The 26,547-nt window shown below is 34.9% G+C and overlaps 1 protein-coding gene and 1 non-coding gene across 2 annotated transcripts in view; one reads left to right on the plus strand and one right to left on the minus strand.

Annotated features, from left to right (window-relative positions):
- The window catches only part of LOC102544705 (low-density lipoprotein receptor-related protein 1B), a 316,032-nt gene extending 291,118 nt beyond the window's left edge, over nt 1–24,914 (minus strand). The window contains exons 1-4 of the mRNA XM_072962065.1: nt 24,806–24,914; nt 24,699–24,734; nt 3,913–4,102; nt 514–718 (exon numbers count right to left, since the gene is read on the minus strand). Coding sequence (XP_072818166.1) covers nt 514–718; nt 3,913–4,102; nt 24,699–24,734; nt 24,806–24,914 — 540 coding nt within the window. The remainder of the gene's footprint in view (nt 1–513; nt 719–3,912; nt 4,103–24,698; nt 24,735–24,805) is intronic.
- Nucleotides 24,915–25,285: 371 nt separating this feature from the next.
- On the plus strand, nt 25,286–25,389 carry LOC116280739 (U6 spliceosomal RNA). The gene has a single exon (XR_004190223.1). It is a non-coding gene; the product is annotated as a U6 spliceosomal RNA (small nuclear RNA).
- Nucleotides 25,390–26,547: the final 1,158 nt, after the last annotated feature.

Here is a 26,547-nt window from a genome sequence, read left to right on the forward strand (position 1 = left end):
ATTTCATTTGGAACTCAGAGAAAAGAGACAGAGACTGGGCCTGACTATAAAAGAAAACCCATTCTTCTCTCTTCAAAGCTTCCGAGGTTGCTTTGAGGACCGAAACACAGACCGAGGATCATTTCATTATTTTCTGATGTTCTTTAATCCTAGACTAACTAACTAATTTCATTTCACATTTTAACAAAATTATAAATAACAATGAGGTTTATGCAAATCATTCTAACAATACCAATTCAATTAATTACTAGGAGAAAAATCAGCTGTTGTTTCTCCAGAATGAAGTTTCTAAGAGTTGGGCTATCACTGTGGTAGCAAAGTCACTTTAAGAATGTTTTCAAAATATTATCCACAGTTTTGTTTTTCACTGAATAGATTATTCAATTGGATTGGTTCAAACAATTACTTATTTTGAAATCCCTTAATATGTATATTTTAGGCAAGTATAAAGCATATATTTTTCAAGTGTGTCACTTTTTAAATCTGTAATAAAGAAATTCTCAGTTAACTTACATGTCTCTGGGATCCATCATATTCACACCTTTCAATTTTTCCTAGGCTGCCATCTGAGAAATACAGCTTCTCTGCACGGTGGTCAATGGTGAGTCCGTTTGGAGTGAGTATGTCTGTACTGACCACCACTTGAGCATTTTTCCCAGTCAGAGTAGATCTCATGATACTTGGATGCTGTTCATTCCAGTTGGTCCAAAACATTAAACTAATCAAAATGAAAATTGTAATAATAAATTAAAATTTACATTAAGGATAACATTAGTAGAAGCATAGCAATGGCAAGCTACTTTAAAAGAAGCAAATTTATTTGTCTCATTCTATGACACTTGAGGAAGTCTAGGGAATAAGGGGAGATATGTATATTATATTTGCATATATATTCTTCCCAGTTTTAGTGAAACCTGGAACCCACTTCTGAAAAACAATTATCCTGTGCGTTCCCTCAAATATTAATTAAATTGAGTCAGTTTGATGCATAACGAAGATTTACACTTTAATCAGAGACAAAACAGTTATCTTAAATTTTCTGTGAACTGCAATCATACTCTAACTTACTATTATCATATTTCAGCAGATCCTGTGTGATCATTGTGCATATCCTTCTTAACCTAACTAGGTTTCTCTCCTTTAGTTGGTGAAAATAAAAATCTCTCACTCTTTCTAGGTTTGCTTTTTAAATTCTGCATTCTCCTTTGTATGTTTTAGAGAAATACAATTACTAAACTCTTACATTTCTTTTTTCCCTCCTCAGGTTTGTCAGTTTGTCAGTGTGATTTTTTTTTAATAAATTACAGTGTCATTTCTAGAATTCCAGGGGTTACTCTCAAATCCTTAAACATAGTATCTGTTATTTACAGATTTTATAGAAAGTTTTAAATCAGTGTTTGTCAGACTGTTCTTTGAGGAAGGCCTAGGATTCTGTGGAAGCCCTTAAAGGTCACGGCAGAGAGGAAGGGCTGCAGAGTTCCAGTCTCCAAGCCCTACCTCTGCAGAGACCACCCTTCTTCTCCTCTTTCATATTTAGGACCATCCCTAAGATCAGCTTTTGGTGCTTAGGATGAAAGAAAGGAAGGAAGGGAGGAAGGCAGGCAGGAAGGAAAAGAAGCAAGGAAGAAGTAAGAAAAAAAGGGAGAAAGGGAAGAAAGAAAGGAGGAAGAGAAGGAGGATGGTTGACAGGCAGACTGCTTTACATTTTGAAAAACTGTCTTCAATAAATACCTACAAAGAAAAACTATTTGGAATAATATTTCATATTTACAGCAAGATTGCATATATTATTCTTATGTAAAGGCATGTAAGGACAATGTAGGATTATAGCCAACATAGTTATTTAGTATGTGCTTTTTGAGTATCATGCCAAAACTTACTACTGGATAATTCTCAAGTTTACAATGAAAACCTTTCTACTTGCTAATTAAAAAAAAAAACAACCCATCAATTATGGAAAGCTGGTTATCTGGGCTCTTTGATAAAATGCTTCATAGCATTTGCATCCTGTCTATGGAACATAAAAGTATTTAAAGTGAGCAAATGTCTAAATATTTTGTCCTATGACAGTAAATTTGCAAAAAAAAAAAGGCATTCCATTTTCTTAAATCATGCAGTAGTTTTAACCATTTCCTAGATTTTTAAGATGAAAATTTTAATTTAAAAAGCTATGATATGAGATATTAAACACAAAATTTATTTGTAATACTTTTAAAGTGTTGGCTTTAGAATTACAGAATTTTTGAGGTATTAGTATTCCTTTAATTTCACCTTTTATTTCACAGATGAGAAAACAGAAGCCAGAGACCTTGAGTGTTAGTTATAATTACTGAGCCAAGTTTTGAAGTCAAGTAGTCTAACTTTCCTCTAGAATTTAAGATTTTATTTTTAAATTTCTGCTAATCAACTAACACAAGAGTGATCTGAAGATGTTATTAACAATTTCAATGATAAAAATATTTTTATACTTTAAACTTCAATTGTATATAATTTTCCAATTAGAATATTCTGGTGTGTTTAATTTTAATTTACAGTTCATCATATGCAAGATGAAAGTTATAATGTTAGCCTATGTAACAAATAATTATAGGATGAAGCGCTTATTAAACATAATTATACATAATATCATCAGTGATCACCCTTATGTTTATTTTAAAACTATCTTATAAATTTCTTTGATCAACCGTAGGGCATTTATTATTGTCCTAAGATTCTTCTGGTAGACCATCAGGTTGGATGTAAGCTGACTCAACAACCAGCTGTACCGTGATAAGGCAGTGCTGTGAGCAGAACTAGCCCTGCCCAGGCATCTCAAGGCTTGTGTCCATCTGAGCTACGTAACTAAGCTGTGTGAGGAGTCAACCTTCCCTCCACCTGCATCTCTCAACCTTTAGAGCCTTCATTTAAAAGATCAAGATGCCTCATTAAGTACAGTAAGTTAGTTTCTAGCTGTACAAGAGCACCCAGGTGTAGTCATCCTCACACTGAGTAATTCATGTAGTCCCTTCTCCTCTCAAGGGTCAGTGTTGATCAGTCATTTTTTTTATTCTTCCATTTTTCTTCACCACACCTAAAAAGGGTTCTTCTTCCCCTGCTCAGAAAACCCAGATTGGTCTGATTTCTGCGTACTTGTTTCACTTAAGAATAAAAGAATTTTCTAGCACTTAACAAATATTCCCACCATATTGTATAAGAGTGAAACTCCATAGATACATTTTTTCTACTTAACCTGAGCTTTATTCTTCGGTTTTCATATAATTGCTTTTTTTATAGCATCCCCCAAAACATGACTTTTTCTAATTTGCTTTATTTTTTATTCATTTTGCATACAGCCTGAGCATTTTTTTCTTGTCATGAACTCTTCCTAAGTATTATTATAAATGCCTGCACAATATATCATTGAACTCATGTGGACTATATAGACAATTGTCAAGTACCTAATGTCAAAAATACAGCTGCACACCAAGATCTGCTGCTGTGGTTTGTTTCCTCTTTATTTCAATTGAAGAGATCCCCAGTTGCTAAAAATTACTTAATTGAATTATAAAAACACCTTTCTGATTTCAATACATGTTAATAGTTTCCTTTTTTTTCAAATTTATTATTTCAATCAGCTATGCATTAACATCTCCTTCATATACCTATTCCAACACAGTATTGTCTCTATTTTCTCTTTCATCCTTTAAATTTGCTTTTACTGGATCTCTCATGGGGGTGATGCCTGGCATTTAAACAGTCCAAATTGCAATTATTTACATTTACAATGCTCTTATAAAAAAAGTTTTACAAACTGTGAGAAGAGAATGTCGAAAGAAATCTTTATTTTTAAAGTTATTTCTTTTTAAAATTAACATAACTTTGGTAGTCTTTGATATAATTATACTGAGGAAATAAAAATGCTCTGTTTCTTACTTTTGGCATTCATCCAGGGCTAGCACATGTGGATGGTCATCCTCTGACATGGCAATGACTGCTTCCCTGTCAAATGCTCCCGGCCGAGTCTGGTCCACTGTGTGTCTGGTGATGGATGAGGTAGTGGAGCTGGTCCAGTACAGTGTATCCCAGGCTCTGTGATAGGCAAGTCCTTCAACAGAACCGACATCTGACAGGAGAAAGAAAGGAATAAATTTATACTTTTATCTACAAAAGATTTGGATTCTGAACAAAAAGGCATTTAAAATTTATATGTATATCTATATGTTATCTTATAAATCATTTCTTCACAAATTTTCCAAAACAAAAACACAATAATTACGATGCCTACAATTGACAGCTTATTACACACAGTAAAACTGAGCTGTGAACTGCTCATGGAGAAGTTTATATAAAAACATGGCTTTAAGAATGAATATTCTCATCCATAAAAACCTCAGTTAAGTAATTGCCTTTTATTTAGGAAAATGATGGCTCTCTTTTCTTTTCATATTTTAATAATTAATTTCAAAAAATGCCCAGTGTTCAATAATTTAGAGATGCTTTGGAAAAAATCATATGTCAGAGACACCATTTAAGTACAATCATAATGAGTTTTCTCTTGATACTATATCTAGAGACATCAAGGAAAACTAAACACATCAAAAACTACAACAATAGTATCAAAAAGCCAAAATCCAGCTCTACACTTACAACTATCAAACAAGGGTAGAGAATGATTCAGTAAGTTAATACAGGAAGTTTTTAAATTCTATTCAACTAATGTGATATAAAAACAAAAGAAAATAAAACGAATTGCCAGCTAAAGTATGCTTTAATGTTGATAGAAAAGATAAATGGTAGTACACAGACTCTAATACATAAAGGGACAAGATGCAAAACAAGAGTAATTATTCCTTAAAATTGTGCTCCCAATCACTAGGACTCCATAGGACAGCTGTTTTATTTTTCATGGAGGTGCTTTGAGTACATTCTTAAGTATAACTAAATTATTATAGTTTTTCCTTCATATTATCTGTTTTTCTCAGAGTCAGTACTCTCAGCATGTTTAATTTGAGAAAGAAAATATATAATTTTTGCATTCATACTAAGAAATTAACATTAAAACAGGCAGAGCCTTTCTCTAGTTTTTCCCTCAAGGAATCTCAAAAGGATTATTCAGCCCTTCTGAAAACAGGTAGATGAAAAAGACTATTTTCAGGTTTCAGATGGGTAAATGTTTGCTTTGGTAGTAAATAGGATTTAGTGGGAGCACAAAACAATATTAAAACCTTTTGAACTAGATTTCTTTAATGTGGTTAAAATTTTGTCACTTGATTCTTTTTCTATATGCAACAGAGAAAGATCCACCAATAATAAAATGAATAGCTGTCATTTATCTGGCACTGTCTTTCTGCTAGGAATTGTGCAGCTGCTTTGCATACATCAGTTTACGTGTAAATATACACTGTGAAGTTCGTTTTATTGTTGTTCTTTTCCTAAGAAGAAAACTGAAACCAATGGTCACAGAACTAGCACTGAAGAAAAAAAATTTTAACAAAAGCTTATGTGCTTCCATGAGCCTCTATTCTTCAGCACTAGTATTTAGAAGTGGATTTATGGCACCAATTGCTTATTCTCAACGTCCATCAAAACTGGAACCACATAAATGATTCATTAGTTTCAACTTGTCTGACTCTGAGTGAATTGTGTAAGTAGTAATTTAGCTTGAATAACCTCCTCTCACGTAGTCAACCAAACTATTTACAAAAAATTAATGTGAGTGATTAGCATGGAAACCTAGGCCAGAAAAGATGAAATAAAAATTATAAGACACGATCATGATAAAATCTGGTACGCTCTTCTTCTATGAATCATGTGGTATTCCTATTTGAGGTAAGTAGGTGGGAGGTTGTTAATGGTCAAAAGCACTTCAGTTATTAATTAATATATCATTTATTCCACTGTATTTTTAGCACTTTCAAATCATTTCAGAAATGAAGTTGGCTCTATTAGCAGTGTAAGCAGCATTACACTCCTTCATCATCCACAAACAGAATGAGAAATGGCACAGCTCTGAGAAAAATCCAAGCAAATCAGAGTCATTAATTCATCCTCATTCTGTAGCTTCTCCTTCTCCTGACTTTGACAGATATTCATGGCCCCTCTTCCTGCCAGTCAGGAAGAAACCACTTGGTATTACCATTAAGAGGAAAAAAAATGATGCTTTTTTTCCTATAGTTGACATAGTTCCAGGGTTACTAGAGTACACAATACATCTCGCTGTCCAGGTACAATCTGTTTTGTTTTATTTTTTGTAATAGATGACAACCTAACAGTATACTTAATCATAATCTGGTGCTACATTTTAAAATATTTATTTCTTAAAAAGATATTTAGTTTCCTATAAAATTGTATTTGTTATTAACAAATAGCCAATTAAAGACATAAATCAAATTTTTAAATTATGAAAAAGATTTTAGTTGAGATAACTTAAGACATCAATATCTGTTTCATAATGATTTAACACAATGTAGGGGGATCACATGATGTGGTTTTATGTGTGTGTGAGTGAACACAGAAGTTCCTGAATCAGCTGAACAGGTAAAATAAGAACTTTGAGTCACTGGTCCTGGCAGATAATTATGTAGTTTGAAAAATTAAAGTTAAATACCTATCTATTCAGTCAGCCAATCCTGAAATACTGATGAGAGTAAATCAATACAGAGTTAAACATCCTTGGCACTCAAGGAAGTAGAACAGACATCATTCAGCAAGTAACTGTAGCAGTGCTATTTTGGCAGCTAGCCAAGGACTTCATAGAAAAGCAAAGGACACACCTTCATCTCATCACCACTGAAGAAGAGACAACAGCTCCTTCCTGCCTGTGCAATGTTCTAAAGGCGGATACGAGCCTTTAGAACATTGGAAAGGCAGTGAAGTATGGTCTTGGGAGGGAGCCACATGTACAAAACATTGCCATTCATCTGACCGGAATAACAATCACAGGTGAATCCTATTGCAAAGTTAACAGGAAATAATGTTTATCCCAAGGACATTCTATAACCGTAATGGCCTCCCTTTTTGGAGGTGTAATACTCTCTTTTTCACTGGCTTGTTTTCTAAAGCCAAAGAATATCAGAAAATTTGTTTGAAATTATATCAGCACTATGAGTTACTCCAATCTTGTCTGGAGGATCTAAAGACACAGAGAAGCAGATTTGTTTTCCAACCCAGCTGCAGAGCTTAAAATAAAAAAGCTTCTGGAAACAACATTCCACATCTATCTTTACCATGCAGTTTCCAGAGAAACAGGATTCTGGGTCCAGTTCACAACCTAGGCTGATGCTGAACTTTACACAGAGTACACATAGCTGTGCTTTACTTTAAGACTAATAAAACATTACTTAACTTAAATTTTGCCTAAACTCCACCCTTTCCTAAAAATCCTCTAAATCTTTTTCTCTCTCTTTCTTTCTTTCTTTCTTTCTTTCTTTCTTTCTTTCTTTCTTTCTTTCTTTTTCTTTCTTTCTTTTTCTTTCTTTTCTTTTCTTTTCTTTTCTTTTCTTTTTTCTTTTCTTTCTTTCTTTCTGGATGGGGTGAGATAACCAACAGCTCTTCTGATGTACAGTTTCCCTCACTGCAATGAGCCAATTATTTGATATGGCTGAGTTACAGGTTTATTTGACAAAATCCAATACACTTTCATCATAAAAATACTCAACAGACTAGGAATGGAAGATAATTTTCTCAAATTTTTTTAAAAACCCAAAGCCAAACCCAAACCCAACCAAACCAAAACAAGGCTTATACCTTACCTAGCAGTGAAAAAATGAAACCTTTGCCCCTAAGACTAGGAACAAGACAAAAAGATCTGCTCCTCCCCCTCCATTCAACACTGTAGCGAAAACTCACTCAGCGTAATTGGAAGAAAGAGAGAAAAGGAAGGAAGGAAGGAATGAACAAACGAACAAAGGAAAGAAGAAGGAGGGAGGGAGGGAGGTGGATCATCCAGATTGGAAAACAAGTAAAACCATCTATATTTGCAGGTGATTTTTTTAATGATATGTTTTTATATACACAAAATCTTAAGCAATTAACTAGAAAATTATTAGAATAATAAAAATGTTCAACCAGGTTGTAGGGTACAAAACAACATACAAAAATCTGTTATATTTTGAATGAACATTAAAAACATGAAATTCAGAAGACAATTTCATTTATAATGGCATTTAAAAGAATAGAAAATGTGATGGGCAAATAAAATCAGGAATAATACTAGAAAGAATTGTAATCTTAAAACTTGTACATGGAAAACTACAAAACATCATGGAAAGAAATTAAAGACAAAAAATGGAAAGCTAATTTATGTTAATGGCTTGGAACACTTAATGTTGTTAAAATGACAATAATTTCCAAATAGATCTACAGACTCAATGTAATTCCTATCAAAATCCCATATGGCTTTTTTCCAGAAATCAACAGTCTGATCTTAAAATGCATATGAAAATCCAAGGGACTCAAAATAGTCAAAACAATCTTGAAAAAGAAAAATGAAGCTAGAGGGGTCACACTTTTGATGTTAAACTTACTACAAAGTTACAGTAATCAAAACACTGTGGTACTACGAAAGGATAGACATATAGATCAACAAAACAGAATCAATAGACCAGAAAAAAAACCCTTGTGTTTATGTAAATTGATTTTTGACAAGGGTATCAGAAAAAATTCAATGAGGAAAAATAATCTTTTCAACAAGTAGTTTGCAATGACTGCACATTCACAAGCAAAAAAAAAAAAAATAATAATGTTGGATGCTTCCGTCATGCTATACACATACACAAACACTCAAAATATATCTTAGGCCTAAATGCAGAAAGTAAGCTACAAAACTCTTAGAATAAAATAGAAGAGTATAGCTTCATAAACGTGGGTTGGGCAAAGCCTTCTTAGACATGACACCAAAAGCACAAATGACAAAAGAAATATAGATAAGTTAGACTTGATCAAAATTAAAACCTTGTGTACTTCAAAAGACACTACCAAAAAGTAAAAAGCCGACCCTAAAGATAGGAGAAAATATTTGCAAATTATCTATGTGATAATGGACTTGTACCCAGAATATATAAAAATTCTTACAATTCAACAATGAAGTAACAACCTGTTAGGTAGGTAGATAAGTGGGGGCACTGGGAAGATAGGTGGAGGAGAGGGAGGATGGTCCAGAAGATGGTCTTGTGCATGCCTCCAGCATAAAGGGACTTTACTTCTTCTAAATGAGTGCCAGCAAGAAACTGGTTAAAACCCAATAACCATAACTTGCGGTAGCAGAAAGGACTTAACCTGTTACAATCCAATGCTCATTGTGTTATTACGTTGTGTTTTAGGCTTCCCCTCATGGGTTTTTCTGTGTACACCATGGGTAAGGACATGCACAAAAGGGGCCAAACATGACTAAGCATTCGAGGGACAAGAGCCATCAATCAATCAAGAGACCACCTCTCAGTGAGGGAATAACAGGGCAGGCAAAAACCGCCGCTTTTCCTCCCTTAGATCAGCCTGCCTCCTGTTCTTCGGGGTGCACTTTTCCTTTTTTTAAAATAAATCTTTTTAAATCTTTTGCTACACAACGCACTGTCTCCTGACTGTAAACTTGTCTTCCGAGTATCACAAGAATCGAGGTCTACCTTTTGGGGTAACAAACCCAATGGAAAAATGAACAAATAATTTAAATAGATATTTCTCCAACGAAGGTTTTCAAATGGCTGATAAGGACATGAAACATGCTCAACATTATTAACCATCAGAGAAATACAAATCAAAATAATATTTCAGATCCACTAAGATGGCTAAAATCTAAAAAGAGAAGTTTTGACAAAGATGTGGAGAAATAGGAAGCCTCATACATTGCTGGTAGAAATGTAATATGGTACAGCTGCTCTGGAAAACTGTCTGGCAGTCTTCAAAATGCTAAACATATAGTTATCACATCACCTAGCAATTCTACTGCTAGGTCTATATTTAAGAGAAATGAAAACATATATCCATATGCACACAAACGTTCATTGCAGCTTTGCTCATAATAGCCAAAGGTAGAAACAGCCCAATCAAATGTCAAACACATGATGAATGGATAGATAAAAGGTGGTGCATCTATAAACTGAATATTGCTCAATCAAAAAAAAAAAAGAATGAAAAACTGATACAGGCAAAAACACGGATGAGCCTTGAAAACATACTAAATAAAAGAAGCCAGCCACATAAGACTACTCATTCTATAATTCCCTTTATATGAAATGGTCAGATTAAGCAAAACTTTAAAGGCAAAAAGTAGTGGTTGCCAGTGAGTAGGGAGCTTGGGGAAAATAACAACTGACTGCTAACTCCTATGGGACTTTTTAGGGGACTACTGATAAAAATATTTTCAAATTGATGGTAGTAATGGTTACACAACCCTGAATATACTATAAATCATGTAATTTTGCACTTTAAATGTGAATTGTATGGTACATGAATCATCAGAGTAGATCTGGAACTGTCTCAAAGGAACTATATAAAATGTTAAAAAAAAAAAGCACCAACGAATTGGGCAAATTTAAGTTCTAATTTGATAAATACTGATATTTCTATAAGTCTAGTCACAGGGTTGTTATGAGGTCCAAAAAAAGACGCTCTCTGTGTCTGTCTCTCTATCTGTCTGTCTCTGTATTCTTTTTGTCTCTCTCTCTCATATATATATATGGATATATATATAAATGGATAATTTTTAATACATATACATATATATTTTTTCAGATTCTTTTCCTTCATGTTTACCTATTTTATATTCAAATGGGCAATATTATACAAAGCTATTTTAAGACATTTTAAAGTATTTGGATGTGGCTTAATTGTCAGCTGGTGGAGACATTGTAAGAAACTAAAATACCTGCTAATTTCTTCTAAGTCTACCTTACTAAAATGCTTTACAAATGATTAACTAGATGGATTATTTTCCCTTTTCTAACTATTGAACTGGTGAATGAATTGTAATAGATTTCTATGCAGATTGCTTACATAAATTAGACTACCACCCCTCTGTTTGGAGACTTAAAAATCGGGTTTTTTTCCACATTAATTTTTATTAATGAAATTGTATTCATTATTAATACAATAAAATGATTATCTAAAATACCTTTCAGCTATAGGATTTCATTTCTATCTCCTCAAATTATTTAAGGCCATGAATAAATCATACACCAGGCCTGACGTGCACTGGTGAAGGGTACCTGCTGAGATATGATCTAAATAAACTGATATCTATTCAGATTGGCCCAGTCAGGCTGCAAAATATTTAGAGTGTCAACCCTGATCACACCTAAATCACAGAAATAGCTTTCACCTGTAGACTTGACTTAAACCTGTGTTCTCAAATCCTTTAACTGCTAAAAAACTCAATATTTTTTTTACCTGTCTAGTTTAATACAAAGTAACCAAATTAAAAATCTATATTATAGTCTAAAAACTTTAAATAAGGAACAATTTTCTGGGAAAAAATATTTTTTGTGACTAAACCCTTAAAAACAGAGAATCTCCTGAAAACTACTGAGTTCAGTAAGATGGCAGGCAATAAATAAACCAAAATCAATAGTTCTATTATGTACAAAAATAGTTAGATATAGAATGGAAAGAAGATGCCAGTTCAAGTAGGTACTAATGAGTTGGCTCTCAGGGAATTAATGTATCTATAAAACTGCACTGCTCTTGACCACCTGAATTTGCCTCTTCTTGTGCCCAAAGTACTGAAATAGAGCCACCTTTCATGAATGTGGACCTGCAAACGTCAAGCCCTCATCCCCCTAACAAGAGGAGACCCAACCCATTCACAGGGTTTGAATGGGTAATAAATCTATAACTAGTCTCTCTTTTGTCCTCTTAGCCTACTTACTATAAAACACCCCACTTCTCTCCCCCGACCCCAATGCAAATGACTTTGCAGACTTTTTTGCCATCTATCTTTAACAAAGACAGGCTTTTACTATCACCCCAAAGGTAATTCCCTAGAACCAGAGTATCTCAAATATTTCCATGTTAGAAGAGAGTCTTAGCTTTACACTGCATAACAAAACAGCCCTATTTACTTAGTGTTCCCAGAACAAAGAAACAATTTGTCCCAAGGAAGTATCAAAGCAAACTGAAACAGCCTGAAGCTTTTAAGTAACAGTGTACTTTTTTTTCTTACTCTTGCTCATTGTGTTTTTATTTTATTTTTCCTGGTTTAAAAACATTAAAGATCTGAATTTCAGCCTAAACTTCAGACTCAGCAGAAAATTATACAAACAGAGACAGGTCTCAACAAATGCCTTTATCTTGTGTCACCACTAATGCAAACCAAGAAATAGAAGAAAGGAAAAAATTGAGCATGTGAGTAAAATTGTGTCATTCTGTTACCAAGGCTGTTGCCCCAGAATCACATTCCTGCCCCTCTCTCAAATGGAAAACCAATTGCTCTTATCTAAGTTTCAGGAGGAAGCTGCCAAGAGAAAAACAAGAACTGGTTAGAATCAGCTAAGCCTAAAATTACAGATTTAACTTCCAGTAGACCTTGAGCCTCATTACACTCCTTAGAATACATTAGCATGCTAAATGACACACCTACCAGCACCATGACAGTTGACAGTTGCCATGACAACAGGAAAGCCCATAAAAAGACTGTGTTGCCTCAGTTCTGAATCCAAACATACACCCTTTTTCTCAAATAAGTCATGAATATTCCTACCTTCCCTTTCAATTCCCTCCCATTTACCTGGACCCTCCTATACATATGGTGTCTCAGCCCAAAATGAGTTGAGAAGTTGATTTGCAAACTAAGTTACCAATTCTCCATTCTAGGCCATTAAATAAAGCTTGTGCTTTTCCAATCTCAGCATTGGTTTTGTGATTGGCTGTGCAAATCTGAGTAGAAAAAGAACCTCCCCAACTGGGACAAGAGGTCTCCACCCAGGCTAGGACCTTGGCAAGGGTCCAGGCAACCAATTCAGTGACAAATTCTTCAGGAGTAATTGGAGATAAGTACTGACAACCTAAATTAAGCTAACATTGGTATGCCCAGGGCTCCCCAGGGAAGGGCATGAACTCAGATGCCTTTCTGAAACCCTCAGGTATGTCATATTTCATCCTCCAGGGCAAGGTTAGGTGCCGTGATATGTACAGCCTTTCTCTGAGAAAAATAATTACAAAGCTACTTGGAACTCATCCTCATTTTCTTCCTAAGTGAGGTAAGTCATCAGGCCAAAATCATAAGTCAGAGTCTTCTTCAGAAAGAGGTGTATCTGCCCATTTCCAGGTATCTGGATAAGATCCTTCATTTTCCTCAATCAATTCATACACAATCTCAACAATAATTCATTTATAAATATTGGGCATAGATGATACTTTCTTAATAAGATATGAGAGAAACTGGGAAGGCCTTCTTACCCAGAAACCCAGGTGTACTTTCAAGTCTCTCAAGGTGTACGTTTCCTTGGTTTAAGGCCTTCTCCAGGTTTCGTTTGTTTAATACTTCTTCTAAATAATACTCTTTCAGATGGTAATTTACTAAGTTATTAATGATGAATGCCCTACAATGCATTATTATATTTTATGTTATCATTTTCAATGGACTTGTAGGCACTTCTTATGTAGGAAGAAGAAAAGATGAGAAACTTTAAAAACAGTCTGGAAAAAAGGATAGAAATGAGGGCTTTGGGAATTTAGAAATAGTACAAGTACTGTTGACCCTTGAACCACAGGGGTTTGAACTGCACAAGTCCAATTATACCCAGATTTTTTTTCACTAAGTACATATTACAGTACTACACGATCCATGGTTGGTTGAATCTGTGGATACAGAACTGCCTATAAGAAGGGTGGATTGTAAAGTTACATGCGGTCTTGAATTCTTAACAAAAATTCAATATTATACCCAGTTCATGAGTTATTCTTTGGTGGTATATTAGTAATTTCAATAAAAAGTATTTGCTGTACATTTATTGATGTTGTGTGCTCATTTAATTTAAATAATGTGTTGCACACAGTTAATTGGACAGAAAATACACACATATATGTTGCTTTTGATGATCGTATGATCCTATTTCAGGATGGACAAGGGCCCTCTGAATTGAAGTTAGTCAAGAGCAGTTACAATGTTAACTTCTGCACCAGAAACATTACTTTTTCCCTAGCCATTAATGTATGCATTTCTCTCTCCTCTTCTTCTCTTCCCTTCTTCCTCCCCCTCCTCCTCTTCCTCCTTTTCTTCCTTTTCCTCTCTTTCAACTTTGTCCTTCCCTCTGATATCTGATCTACCTTTTTTCCCCCTACATCCCATTGTTTGGTTCTGATTCAGAATCTCACTTGTTCCTTAAGTATTATCCCATGTTCTACAACCATTATCTCTTGTCTGATTCTGTCTTCTGCCTATATTTTTGTTTTTAAATAATAACTCTTTAGTTCATGATTTCAGACCTTGATTTCACTCTGACTTAAAGCAACGTCATCCCCTTGATACCTTTCTCATTCACAACAAAATTATCTGTATTAGCTTCTCCTCTCCCTCTTATTGATGGATTTCTGTGGAATGGAGTGGAGCGGGGAAAATGTTATTCTACAAGTCTCATTGTTGCTCTGCTAGTTTTGGACATTTTGAAGCTATTGCATCAGATGACTGGTGTTAAACTTATGAGACTCAATCGAACTAACATTTCATATCCTGATGTCAGACTTGTTCCTTTACAATCATGTATAAGTAACTTGACACAATATCAATGTATTTAAGCTCTATACAAATAATTAAAATGAGTAATTTTTTAAAAAATCACTATAATACTTATAACAAATAAGCTTACCTAACAAACAAGGTTTATTCTTTTTAATGGCTTTAGATAATCAAAACAAAAAAAGAGAGAGAGAGGAAACTATCTTGATTTTTAGATTCCAAATCCCTTTTCCTTTTAAAAGCATTTCATGTATAACAGCTTGTCCCCTTCAGAAAAGCTGAAGTAGTCATTTTTTTTGTTGTTGTTGGAGTATAGAACTACTGAGCAAAGATATAAAGCAACATGCCTTTTTGAGGTGATAGCTTTTCAATATTAATTAGAGGATGAAATTCTTCACAGAATAATATGAGTTTGAGGAGCAATTTGCCTTTAGATTTTAGAGCTTTTGTTATTAGGAATCCAAGAAAAATTAATCAGATTAACAGATTAATTAAGAAACTAATCTTTCAAAAATGAAAGCATTATCATTATAGATTGCATGAAGACAGTAACTATTTAAAAGAGTATAAATAAAAGAGTGGATAAACTTAAGGGATGAATGTCACAATAATCCTCTTTCTTTTCTTTTTTTTTTGTTTCACTTATCGGACATTCCATTTTTAATAGTTTAAATATACTATTTATTCTTTGATTAAAAAAAACTGTGTAATCAATTAAATTATTTGCAGTATTTCCAAAGTAGGTTTTATTGATATTAACACTCATCAGAAACACATCCCTTAGCTTCCAACCAAACCTACAAATCTGTCTTCGTTGTATCTTGCTCCCTCCTGTTAAAAGAAGCATCTGTCTTGCTACAACAAGGAAATCCACTACTTGCGCTCTGGATTATCTTGTCTTCTCTCTCCTTCTTCAAGACATTGGTCATTTCTTTGATCTTTCCAACAACCTAAAGGCCTCCATTTCACTGCACCATCTGACTTCTATTATAACAACTACACTAAAACTGCCATTTTCAAGATAACCAGCAGTTTCTCTATTGTTCAATCTAATGTGCATTTTCTTCCTTTTACCAAGTTACATAGCAGCTTTTGACTATCTTCCTTCCTCTTGCAACTCTTTCAAGAGTTGTTCTGTTTGTTTGCGGGTTTTGATATGCTCTCTCTTGTTTTTCTCACATCTCACTGTTATCTCCTTCCCAGTATCCTTTGCTAGCAACCCCTCCACCCAATCTTTAAATGTAGGTATTATCTAAGGTTTCAGTTAAGGTCCTCTTCTCTTCCATTTTCACTCTCCCCCCTATTATCGGATCTATTCCTATAGAATTAAACACCATATATATGCTTATATATTCTTTTTCTTTTGTCCTTTGTTTCTTTCATGATGTACTAGAACGTTTTTGCTGTTTGTATTCTTTTTGTCTGTCATCCCACTAGAATAAGGGTGGAAAACAAGGCTTGTTCTCAGTTTTATCCTCCAGACTGAGCAGTTTCAGACATAGAACAAACAACTGAAATTATCTGTGTAATAAACCAATATGAATTCCTACTACATTAACACACTGAAGGCAGTGTCTGTATTTATGCTTTAATGTTTATATGCCCAAGAACTAGAATATTGGAGAAGTATATAGGGTAATAATTAAGAACACAAACTCTAGATTCAGATAATGGCTTTGAATCCCTGCACTATCACTTTACAAGCTATATGACCTGACTATGGGACAATTCATTTATCTTTTCTGTATTTTCATCCCCTTCTCTGTAATGTGAGAATAGTAACAGTACTAAATTCATAAGGCATTTGGGATGATCACATGAGTTAACATAGGTAAAGTGTTTAAAATTGTGTCTAGCACATAAGGCTTAAGGCTTAATATATGTCAGCAATATTATTATTATTATTGCATTGCTCTACACAAGGCTACAACCAATTATGCTTAACAATGTTGGTTCTCTGTTGGCTAAATTATCATCCCCATTTTTCTACAAGTATAATGCTAGAAATATTAGCTATTATAGGAGTTGGTTTCAAACTTTAAGAAGCTACAATCTACATTTGTAAATATGTCTCTCTTCATTAAAGAAGTTTGGCTCCAGTTTATTTATTCCTCATCCCTTGGAATAAGCTCAGCCATCTGAACTACTTATTGTATCTTGAGTCTCACTATTACCAGTAGGATGATAATATAAATATCTGATAAGCTTATAGGTGGAAAAGTGGTAGGGCTATTAGAAAATTTAAATATTAGAAAATACTAAATTTTGATGACATAATGTAAAAGAGACAAAGGACAGAGAGATATAAGAGAGAAAGTAAGACACAAATAGCAGTTTTTTGTTTTTGTTTTTCAAATGGGCAGTTAATGAAGCAGGAAAAGAAGGAAAAGAAAGAAAAGAAAGGCTATTCCAGATGATGAGGATCACAGAAGGGACAGAATCATGGGCCAAATTCATCAAAGAAAAAAAAAAGCTTCATTCTCTATGGGCAAGTTTTGCAAAGAAAAAGGATAGAAAACAGTCATGGAACTAGAAAGAAACTTAAGGGTTGGATAGAAATATTTGTTCTCTAGAAAATATAGAGAAATTTTGAAACAGGAGGGAAGGGGCAGGGCACAACCGTTGAAAGAATGACACAGCGACTGAGGACAGGACCAACTGGTTAGAACCAAGGTGGCAGAAGATTCAACTCCCAGTAGACCCTGAGCCTCATGGCACACCCACAGTCACCATGACAATTCCTAGGCTGACATAAATGGTCCAAAAGTGGGCGGGGGGCCCAATTCGTGGAAATCTCTACCCCTTCCCCAACACAGTTGGAATAATCCTCCTATTCATTAGCATATGACATTACCAAGCCCATAAAAACTAACAACTCTGCACTTCCTGGTCACTCTCTCTCTTGTCTTCTGAGACTGCCCGCACTCTGTCTATCGAGTGTGTATCTACTTTAAACTAAGCACCCCCACACCTCTTGGTCTCTATCCTTCTCACCTTTTGAGATGGCCTGCACCCTGTCTGTGAAGTGTGTCTCTCTCTGAATAAACTTGCTTTCACTGTACTATGCCTTGCTCTTGAATTCTTTCCTGCATGAAGCAAGAACCTATTCTCTGGCAACATTTTGACATTCAACTCAATATGAAAAGGTATAAGAATTTTATTTAAATAAATAGAGACTTTTATCTGATCCTTTAAAAAATGTGATATACTCAGAATTTTGTTTGCTTTACATATATAATAAATTTATTACCTAAAAATACTATATATGAAGTGTGCACACAATGTGAAAGTATTGTAATGTAAGAAGAAAAGCATTTCGCCTGCCAACTAAAAATATCAATAGGAAAAATAAAGAGTCACCTTATAAGATAGTCCCCATTGAAATATGGTTTAAATGAATAAAATTGACTTTAAAAATGTTTAAATGGAGTAGAAGATATATAATCATAAACATAATTAACTAATGTTTAGAGCAAAATAAAAACAATGTTAAATCCCCTGCAAATATCCTAATGGCTAATAATTACAATAAGAAGAATTATTTATGAAGTACTTACTGTGTGCTCAGCCCTGTAAAGGAGATTCACAAAACGGGGGACCCTACAATCTACTAGAAGAAAACACTCTTTTTTCTCCCCACTAACATGCTATTAATTAGGTACCAAATTATGTGGTACAGATTTTAAGGATAAAAATTCAGGGAGGTACATCTTCTCTTTCGAATAAGCTCACATCACCACATTTATTTCAATTACACAATCATTCATTTTAAAATATCTTCAGTTTCCAGCTACTCTCTAATGCTAATCATTTAGATCTAAGTCATCTATCAAGATTTCTATTTCTTACCTGTATTAGTTTCTATACTCATCTCTGAACAAACTTTTAAAACCTCTGTTTCCCCCCTTTATCTCCATCCTCATCAGTTTTGGTGACCTAACATTAAATCCTCAGCATTTCTCTATTGTTAGGAATTTCTCAAGAGTCACACATCAACACCAGCTCCCGGTGTCAACTTGGTTCTCAAGCTCTTCTGTCTGTTACTTTGTTACTTGTCAGTATTTTCATTAAAACTGAACGTAATAACTGTTTTCACCTCAGTGTTTGACCAGGGAATTCTTCTTTCATCATGAGTTAATTACTGTACTCAGACTACGATAGCTGGCCTACCAAAGACTGGAGAACAATCACGTTAACGATGTCTTCATGACTGGCCTCAACTTCTATGCCTTTCGAGACCTCTGATCGTAATTCCTCTAAAGCTGGATCACTCCTCAAACTCACTTTTTGTACTTATCTTTAAGAAATGGAAGATTGCTGGAGGAAGGGACAGAATCATGGGCTCATCTAGCACGTCAGCTCGGCCTTTTGCTCCTCCTGACACATTTCAGTGACGCCTGGGTGACTTACATGCCACTCTTCAGTGTCTCATTCTTTCCTCATTTCTTCCCATAATTCTCTCCTCGCTTGCCTTTCATGATTATATACATTCTTGTTTCTCTCCCTATATCTATTGTTACTCCCTCCTCCTATTCCCCATCATGAGTTTTCCCCATGTGTGTTAGCAAATATAGACAGCTCATGAACCCAAATATAACCCCCCTGCAGGATGACCCCTGACAAAGATTCTCTTCTAGTCACAATCCTGAGAAAGCCTCAACTTGGGTCTGTATTAAATGACAGACTCTCAGCACAAATGAATTTATTAAAAATTAAACACTAATATATTTTCTAACAGCTTAAGGTAGCATTCCTAGGATGGCCCTAGCCCCTCTTAAAGAGTTTGCATGAGAAAGCTTAAGGCTGCCAAAACAATTTACTGTTTGTTTTAGCCAACATTTGCTGATAGGCCCCTGCCCACCCTTCCTAGAGCATTTGCTAAAAAGAGTTTACATAGTGGATCCTTCCTCTGTCCCTTTTAATGTACACGGATCACCTACAACTCAAGAGTGTCTTTCTCAAGGGTCTGAGAACTCTTCCTTTAAAATGCAGTCCTCAGGAAAGATAGGAACTCTGTCTCCTGGTTTCTGTGGGAGAATAGAACCCAAACTTCTAGAACAGCTAGCCTAATCAAATTTGCACTGGTAAATTCTTTGTAATTTTTCTCTTCCTTTCCACTGCTTACCTCATTTCTTATTCTGTTATTCTCCCTTTAAATCACCCAGTCATCTCTGTACAAATCATAGTTGAGTTCAGTTCATGCTGGACTCTCTTCCTTACTGCATTAGTGTATTATTAATTAAAATCTGTCCCTACCACTTTAACTAGTGTTCTGCTTTGTGTACCTTTCTGCCCAAAATTTCTATTGCTAATTCTATATCCTTCTTTCTAACTCCATCTTCAGAAGAAAATTCAGATTTAGAGTGCATGCTAACTTTACAGAGTAAATTTTTTCTTCCTAGCAGTATTATTTGCCCTTCAAAAGAATCCTATTTATTATAGTTACATAACTACATAAACCAGTTATAGAAAGAATTGAAGAGCTATCCTGAGGAGCATGTTTGAGGTTAAAATAAATTGTCTGAATATCAAGTTTTTTGTTTTTCTTTGTGGATAATAAGACCAGAGTATGAGAGCTGAATTGCTTAGGAAAATAAAGTAGATTTTTTTTCAGTGCTATGCAATAGAAGAAAAGAAAATGGTTTGAGGTGATAGCTGAAGAGGAGTTTGGGGAAGGAAACATGAACATCTGACAATTTCCTGCATGGTGTTCAGTGAAAACCCCTGTTAGCATCTTTCCATGAAATCCCCTATAAAATATCCATTTCTTATTTAGGTTTGTTGACTGGAAACTTTACTGGAGATACAGTCTCAAGGAGGACTTAGGTCAAGAGCCTAAAGCTGTGCTTAGAAATCCCAGTGTGTCTAGATTATGGTTATAGACTTAGGTCATATTCTCTTACTATTAGATGCATTTTTTTAAAAAAGATGCCAGCTATGCAGTTTTGAATAAAACTTTTTTCTAAGCAATCAAAGTAAAATAAAATATATATCATCATGTCCTTCTCCTAGTCCTCTAGTCCCCAAAATTCCATTTATCTTGAAAGTTTCCTCAGAAAAATATCTTCTCAAGGTGCCTTCCTCATATGAGAATCTTCTCTCATCTCATCTCATGTTTTCACAAACAATAATGATTTGCCTATAATCCTATTTTCATACTTATTAAACTGCATTCTAGTAACTTTTATATCTATTTCCCCAACCATGTTGCAAGCCCCTCAGTGATGCCTTATTTATCTGCATAAACACTATCTATTAAAAATACAGAAATAGGCTCCATATTGTCTTGGTCATATTTGTATCTCCAGAACCTAGTGATGGTAAGTAGTGTGTCTCATGTTTGTTGAATTTCCAAATAAAATGCTCAAAAATTAATTTTTAGATTAAGTGTAGAGCAATTCAGTGTGCAGAAGCTAATCTGATTTTTGAACTCTTCTTTACTAAGAAATTTACTAAAAATAACCAAACTATTATTTAAAAATCATTCATCACAAAATTAAAATGATAAATGTATTAATAATGCCATTTCCTTGGGACAATATTTTCTATCATCAAAAGTAATAGGCTCTCATATTCAGACACATTGACCTATTTCAAACAAACCTTTTTGGAAGAAAACAATGTGACACTGTGGTTTGGGACAGAATTACTTAAGAATTTGTTACTCTTATCTTTTATTTGTCTTCATGTCTAACGCTATTCTCCCTGATTCTATTTTTTTCTTTCAAATTCTAACGTGGCCACTGATTGCTCACAGAACATCCTCATGTCCCCTCTGTTTCCCAGCTGTTTGTGACATAGCTGTACTGATATGACTAATTCTAGCAAATACATTCTGGTGATAAATGGGAGGGATGTGTATCATTTGTAAGTCAAAGCAGAGAAGAGCAGGGTAAGGTCTCTACAAGCTTTCTTGCCTGTCGTGATGACGCTGGGAACCACTTGACACGGCAGAGAGAAGTGGCAGTCGTCTATAGCCCTGGGCCACTTCATGGAGGAGAGCTGCCCTGTGGAGTCTGCCTGCTCCCTTCAGACTGTGCATGAACCAAAAATAAATATGTTAAACTCTGCCCCTTGTTGAAAAAAAAAGGAATATGTTACTAAAATAGACCTTAAGAAAACTGTTCCTGTATCTAATTTTAAATGCTATCATAAAAGACTTTCATGCTTTAATACTGCCAGTTTAAAATCTCTTTGTTCAGTCTACAGTTGCTAGTCTGGTAGTGCTCATTCTTTAAAAACGATCCTTCAATTTCAAAATCCCACTTCTAAATTGTACATTTAGTCAAGGAATCAATATCTGGGACTGCACAAACTGAAACCTAAGAATTTATCATTACAACCCATTTAAAAAATTATTTGATGTGGTTTTGAAATTTGCATGTTAATTTTTGGATGGTATTTCATTTATAAATGATTCAGGTATAAATTATTAAGAAATAACATTGCTGCCAAAATTTATTTAGCTGACATTGTAACAATGTGCTGGCAAAAAAATTACCTTAACAAGCTAAATTAAACTTTGTAGAAACCAAAATTTTATTCTCAATAGTTTATGAAACACGTTCTGTAATTGTATCCTCTATTAATACTAACAATTCATATATACTATGCCCTGAACTTTGCTTCCTTTCATTATTCAATGATTACAAGTCCTGAATGTCATTTGTCCTATTAAATTACTCTGTGAAAATTGAAGAAATAGCAACACTACCTTCCAACCATTTCAAATAACAATAGTTAAAATTTATTAAGTGTATATTGGGAATATGCATGCATAGATTAGTTAATCTATCTCACAAGTTATAATTTGAAGACTCAGAAGTCAGAAAGCTTATAAAATATATAATTAATAGCCAGCATTTATTGAATACTTACTATGTGCTTACCACTATTTTAAGAGTTTACGTCATTTAACCTAAGGGCCCAAGCATTTGCTTGGGGACCGTTCTGTCTTCTGTCTGTTTGGTCTGACTGCACACGTATTTTCTCTTTCTTCCTCAAACTCCCAGAACACAAAGGCAGAATGGGAGCGTTTCACGTTGTACACGTTGAAGAATACCACACAGATAATCTGCATTCCAAGTAAAAGATGATAAAATAGACACTTACGGGAGATTTTTACTAAGTTAGAAAATAAGATACTTAAAAATCAATCTAGTTATCAATAGCTGTGTTGTGGAAACAAAAATTAGTGTGTCAATGTGATCCAGTCAGGTCAACGTATCTTTCTCAAAGACTAATTGTTTTTCACAGCAGAGGAGGTAAGATGTGACTTTGATGCTAGCGACTCTTTTTTTCTGATCTTCTTTTCTCTTTCCTGACACTAAGTTTTGTTTTGTTTTTTTGTTTTTTTGGGGTTTTTTTTTGCACTTCAAAGGATCCAGGGAAAGGTGAAATTTCAGATTAAGGCTGTATGTTCAGATCATCAGCAGTTATACTGTCTTACTAAACATAGTTTAAAAAGAAGTACAGGGTTTTCTACTCAGCTAAAGTGATAATAGTTAACACTCATATTGTCAAGAAAATAATTATGATTATTTTTCATAAAAATTTAAAATTTAAGCTCCCCCTTGAAAAATCCAGCATTCCTCAGACTTCATTTATTGTTTCTTTGAACTAACCATCTGGTCCTCCAAAATCTTAGCTAAGAAGGAAAACTTCTCAACTTTGGAAGTCTTTCTTTTTATTCTTTAAATGAAAGGTGGAAAAGCACACAAATATACATAAGTATGCAGAATAGAATAAAAGTGAACTACAAGCCTAGGAAAGCCTGTGAGCTAAAATCTAGTTGTTGCCTTTTAATCTTTTTAAAACATGCTTTTTTTAAAATTTATTTGCATTTTCATTCTAAAAGTATACACTAGTTTTAACATTCATTTGTCAACTTCATTTACTATTCAGTAATACTAAAATAAGTGGGAGAAAGATTTGAAAATATTTATATTCAAAAATTGATTGCATATATTACTGGAGAAAAAGCGTTTAAGAAAGAAAGAGACTTTGTTTTAAAAAGTAAACAAGCAAATTAAGACAAGAAAAATGAATTTGTGTAAAGTGCGTTTCACAGCAATGAGGGTTCCATGGACAGAACTAGGACTAAAAGTCACAAAAACCAAATCTCTCAAAGAAAGGAGACGGCATCATGTAAAATTGAACATTTTCTTACTGTCTTTCTTTGCATACAAAGACACAATATAGATGGAAAACTTCAAAGCTCTTGAGTGAGAATTTTAAAAAATATATGTGGCAGGGAAAACATACAAATGAAAAATTCAATACTTTTTTACCCCTCTCCATTAGACAGTAAGAGTGGAGAAAATCAGTAAGAAATAAAAATACGCCTTGTAGAAGAGAAAGAAAAAAATCATTTGTTTGTCTCATGCCAGAACGAAGTGCAAAAACAAAAAAGAAAGACAAAAAAGATAAGGACAGAAATTTTGCTATTACTCAGGACAGAATAACTTAGGGAGTATAACAAAAGAAAACCTTTCCACTGCCAAAGCAGGTGATTTTGAAAACAAATCTGTAAACGTTTGTTTCCTTGATGAGCCTGAGGTCAGGAGTGCTGCGGAAAGGGTACGAACTAGGAGAATGTTGGGGAAATCAGTCCTCTCCAACAGGGCTGAAATAAGTCATATAATTTTGAGTTAGAATTCATGGGATAGCGCTTAAACATTACAGTAAAATTGAAACTCTAAAAAGATATGGCAATGTGGGGGGGGGGGATTATTTTCTTTTGTAAAAAGAGTATCCAAAGACATGTAAACAGCTATTCGGACGGAAGGGGGCATACGAGACCAACTGCACATAAGTGACCTCTGATTCCTGTACATTCCATAAACAATTTCTCACTTCAAGTACCCCAAAATCGAATGTTTTAGTATAATGGCAGCATGGATTGTTTATAGTTTTACGAGTACTCATTAATGATTCAGAAGCTGACAGTATGTGTATGTGCGTGTATAAATATATATACAGGTCACTGGCAAAGCCTTTAACAATTTCTGGGAAATAAAAATAGAATCTGGGTATTAAAATAAAGTCTAACCTTTTTTTTCCTTGGTGCTTAGTCTAGTTTCACTCGCTCATAGGGTGCCGCATGCAGAGGTTTCATATCTGGCCCTTTGGACCAGGGTTCCTCCTGTGAAATGGGGCCGGACACCTCCGCTCCGGGTCCCTGTGCAGAAGTGTCCGCCGCGACACTGAGGTTAAAGATGGCGGCGGCGGGCTGTGCGCAGAGACGCTGCGCCGCGATCCGGAGCATGAGCAGCGCAGCTGTGTCCACCCAGCAGGGCTCCGCCCCCCCCCCCCCCCCCCCCCCCCCGGCTGAGGAGAACCCGGTAACGGGGCCCCGCCCCCCGCCTGCGGGCCAGGCTGGGCGTGGTGTACTCCAGCCGGTGAGCTCGCGCCTCTCCGTTCTTTGATCAAACAATAAAGCTCTCCTTTGCTTCTGAACCAAACTCTGTCTCATGCTATCCATGCGAGTAACACGGGGCAGAAGGATCCTTGTTGGGGACCCACTTGGGAGGGTTGGTTACATACATACATATATGCATGTCTGTATAGTATTTTTTTTTTTTTGCAGGAAATAAATCAATCACAGAAATGGCAAAGATGGATATAAAAAGGAATGGAGTGCTCACTTAAGCAGCACATATACTAAAACTGGAACCATACAGAGATTAGCGTGGCCCCTGTGCAAGGATGACATGCAAATTTGAGAAGCAACCCATATTAAGAAAAAAATAGAATGGCTGAAAGTCTGTAGCACTGAAAGTCATGTGAACCTCAGTGCTGTTGAGATCCTGAGTGAAGACTGAAAACCGATTTTTATTCGCCGGATGTTGCTGACTGAGTGACCAGGAGGGAGTTCCCGTATCACCTTGTTTCTCATTTATAAAATGGAGTTAACAATCAGCAGTTCCTTAACAGCTCTAGATATGTTATGAAGATAAATGAGATTATTTCTATGTAAAGTTTATAGTTTGTTAGAAAGAAGTATTACAGAAATAAATGTTGGCATTATTATGGCAAAGCAGAGGCTTTCAATATATTATAAGTAAAACAAAGTAACACTCGTCATCTTTCTATCACTTTAAAAATTACAGAAGCTTCACAGAGAAAATGAAGAAGGTATTTAAATCTTTGAAATAAATGAAAATGAAGACGCTGCTTATGACAAAAAGAAGCGCCAAATAAACTAATATGATTGATTGATGGATCTGTTAAATAACTACTCCATGGCTTCAAAGCAGACATTTTTAACATTATAAATGTCTCCTGTTTAAAATCTGTCAGGCTGCTGCAATCAGAAGTTTACATATTTTTCTTTCTTCTTCTTTTCCTTCTCTGTCTTTTCCCCTTTCTTCCACTTTGATATTTGAAATCTAACAGAGTCATCACAGTAAATCATATTCACTCTAAGGGTTGAGAGACAACATTTTAGTTAAAATACTGACGAAATACTCTGAGAAGTTAATGAATCTTGATAAAGTTAGGGAGGTAGCCTGTCACATTAGTGCAAGGCTTTTTGTCCATTCCAAGCCAATCTGAGTGTGGTGGCATCAAAAATGACAGCTGTCGAGTGGGTTAAGAGAGAAAGACAGGAATGAAGGCTGTAAAATTTGATGAGATTAAGATGGAATTGTTTAGTCTATCAGTCAGGGTCATTTATGCACAACTGCTTAACCGTACTACATACTTCCTAGAAGAAGCCCCGGAGGCTTGGAGATCTCTTTTAGGAAATGGTACAATTATCCCCTTTGCTTAAATGTCTAGAAGAAAGTAATGCTGACAGAGAGTATGCATTAGTCTGCTTGTAAATTAATTTTTTTCTTCACTTAATTATGTGGACTCATTAAACTTCATTGGAAACTGTGTTCAAGTTTCTCTATAGA

This window comes from Vicugna pacos, chromosome 5 (assembly GCF_048564905.1).
Source record: "Vicugna pacos chromosome 5, VicPac4, whole genome shotgun sequence".
NCBI lineage: Eukaryota > Metazoa > Chordata > Mammalia > Artiodactyla > Camelidae > Vicugna > Vicugna pacos.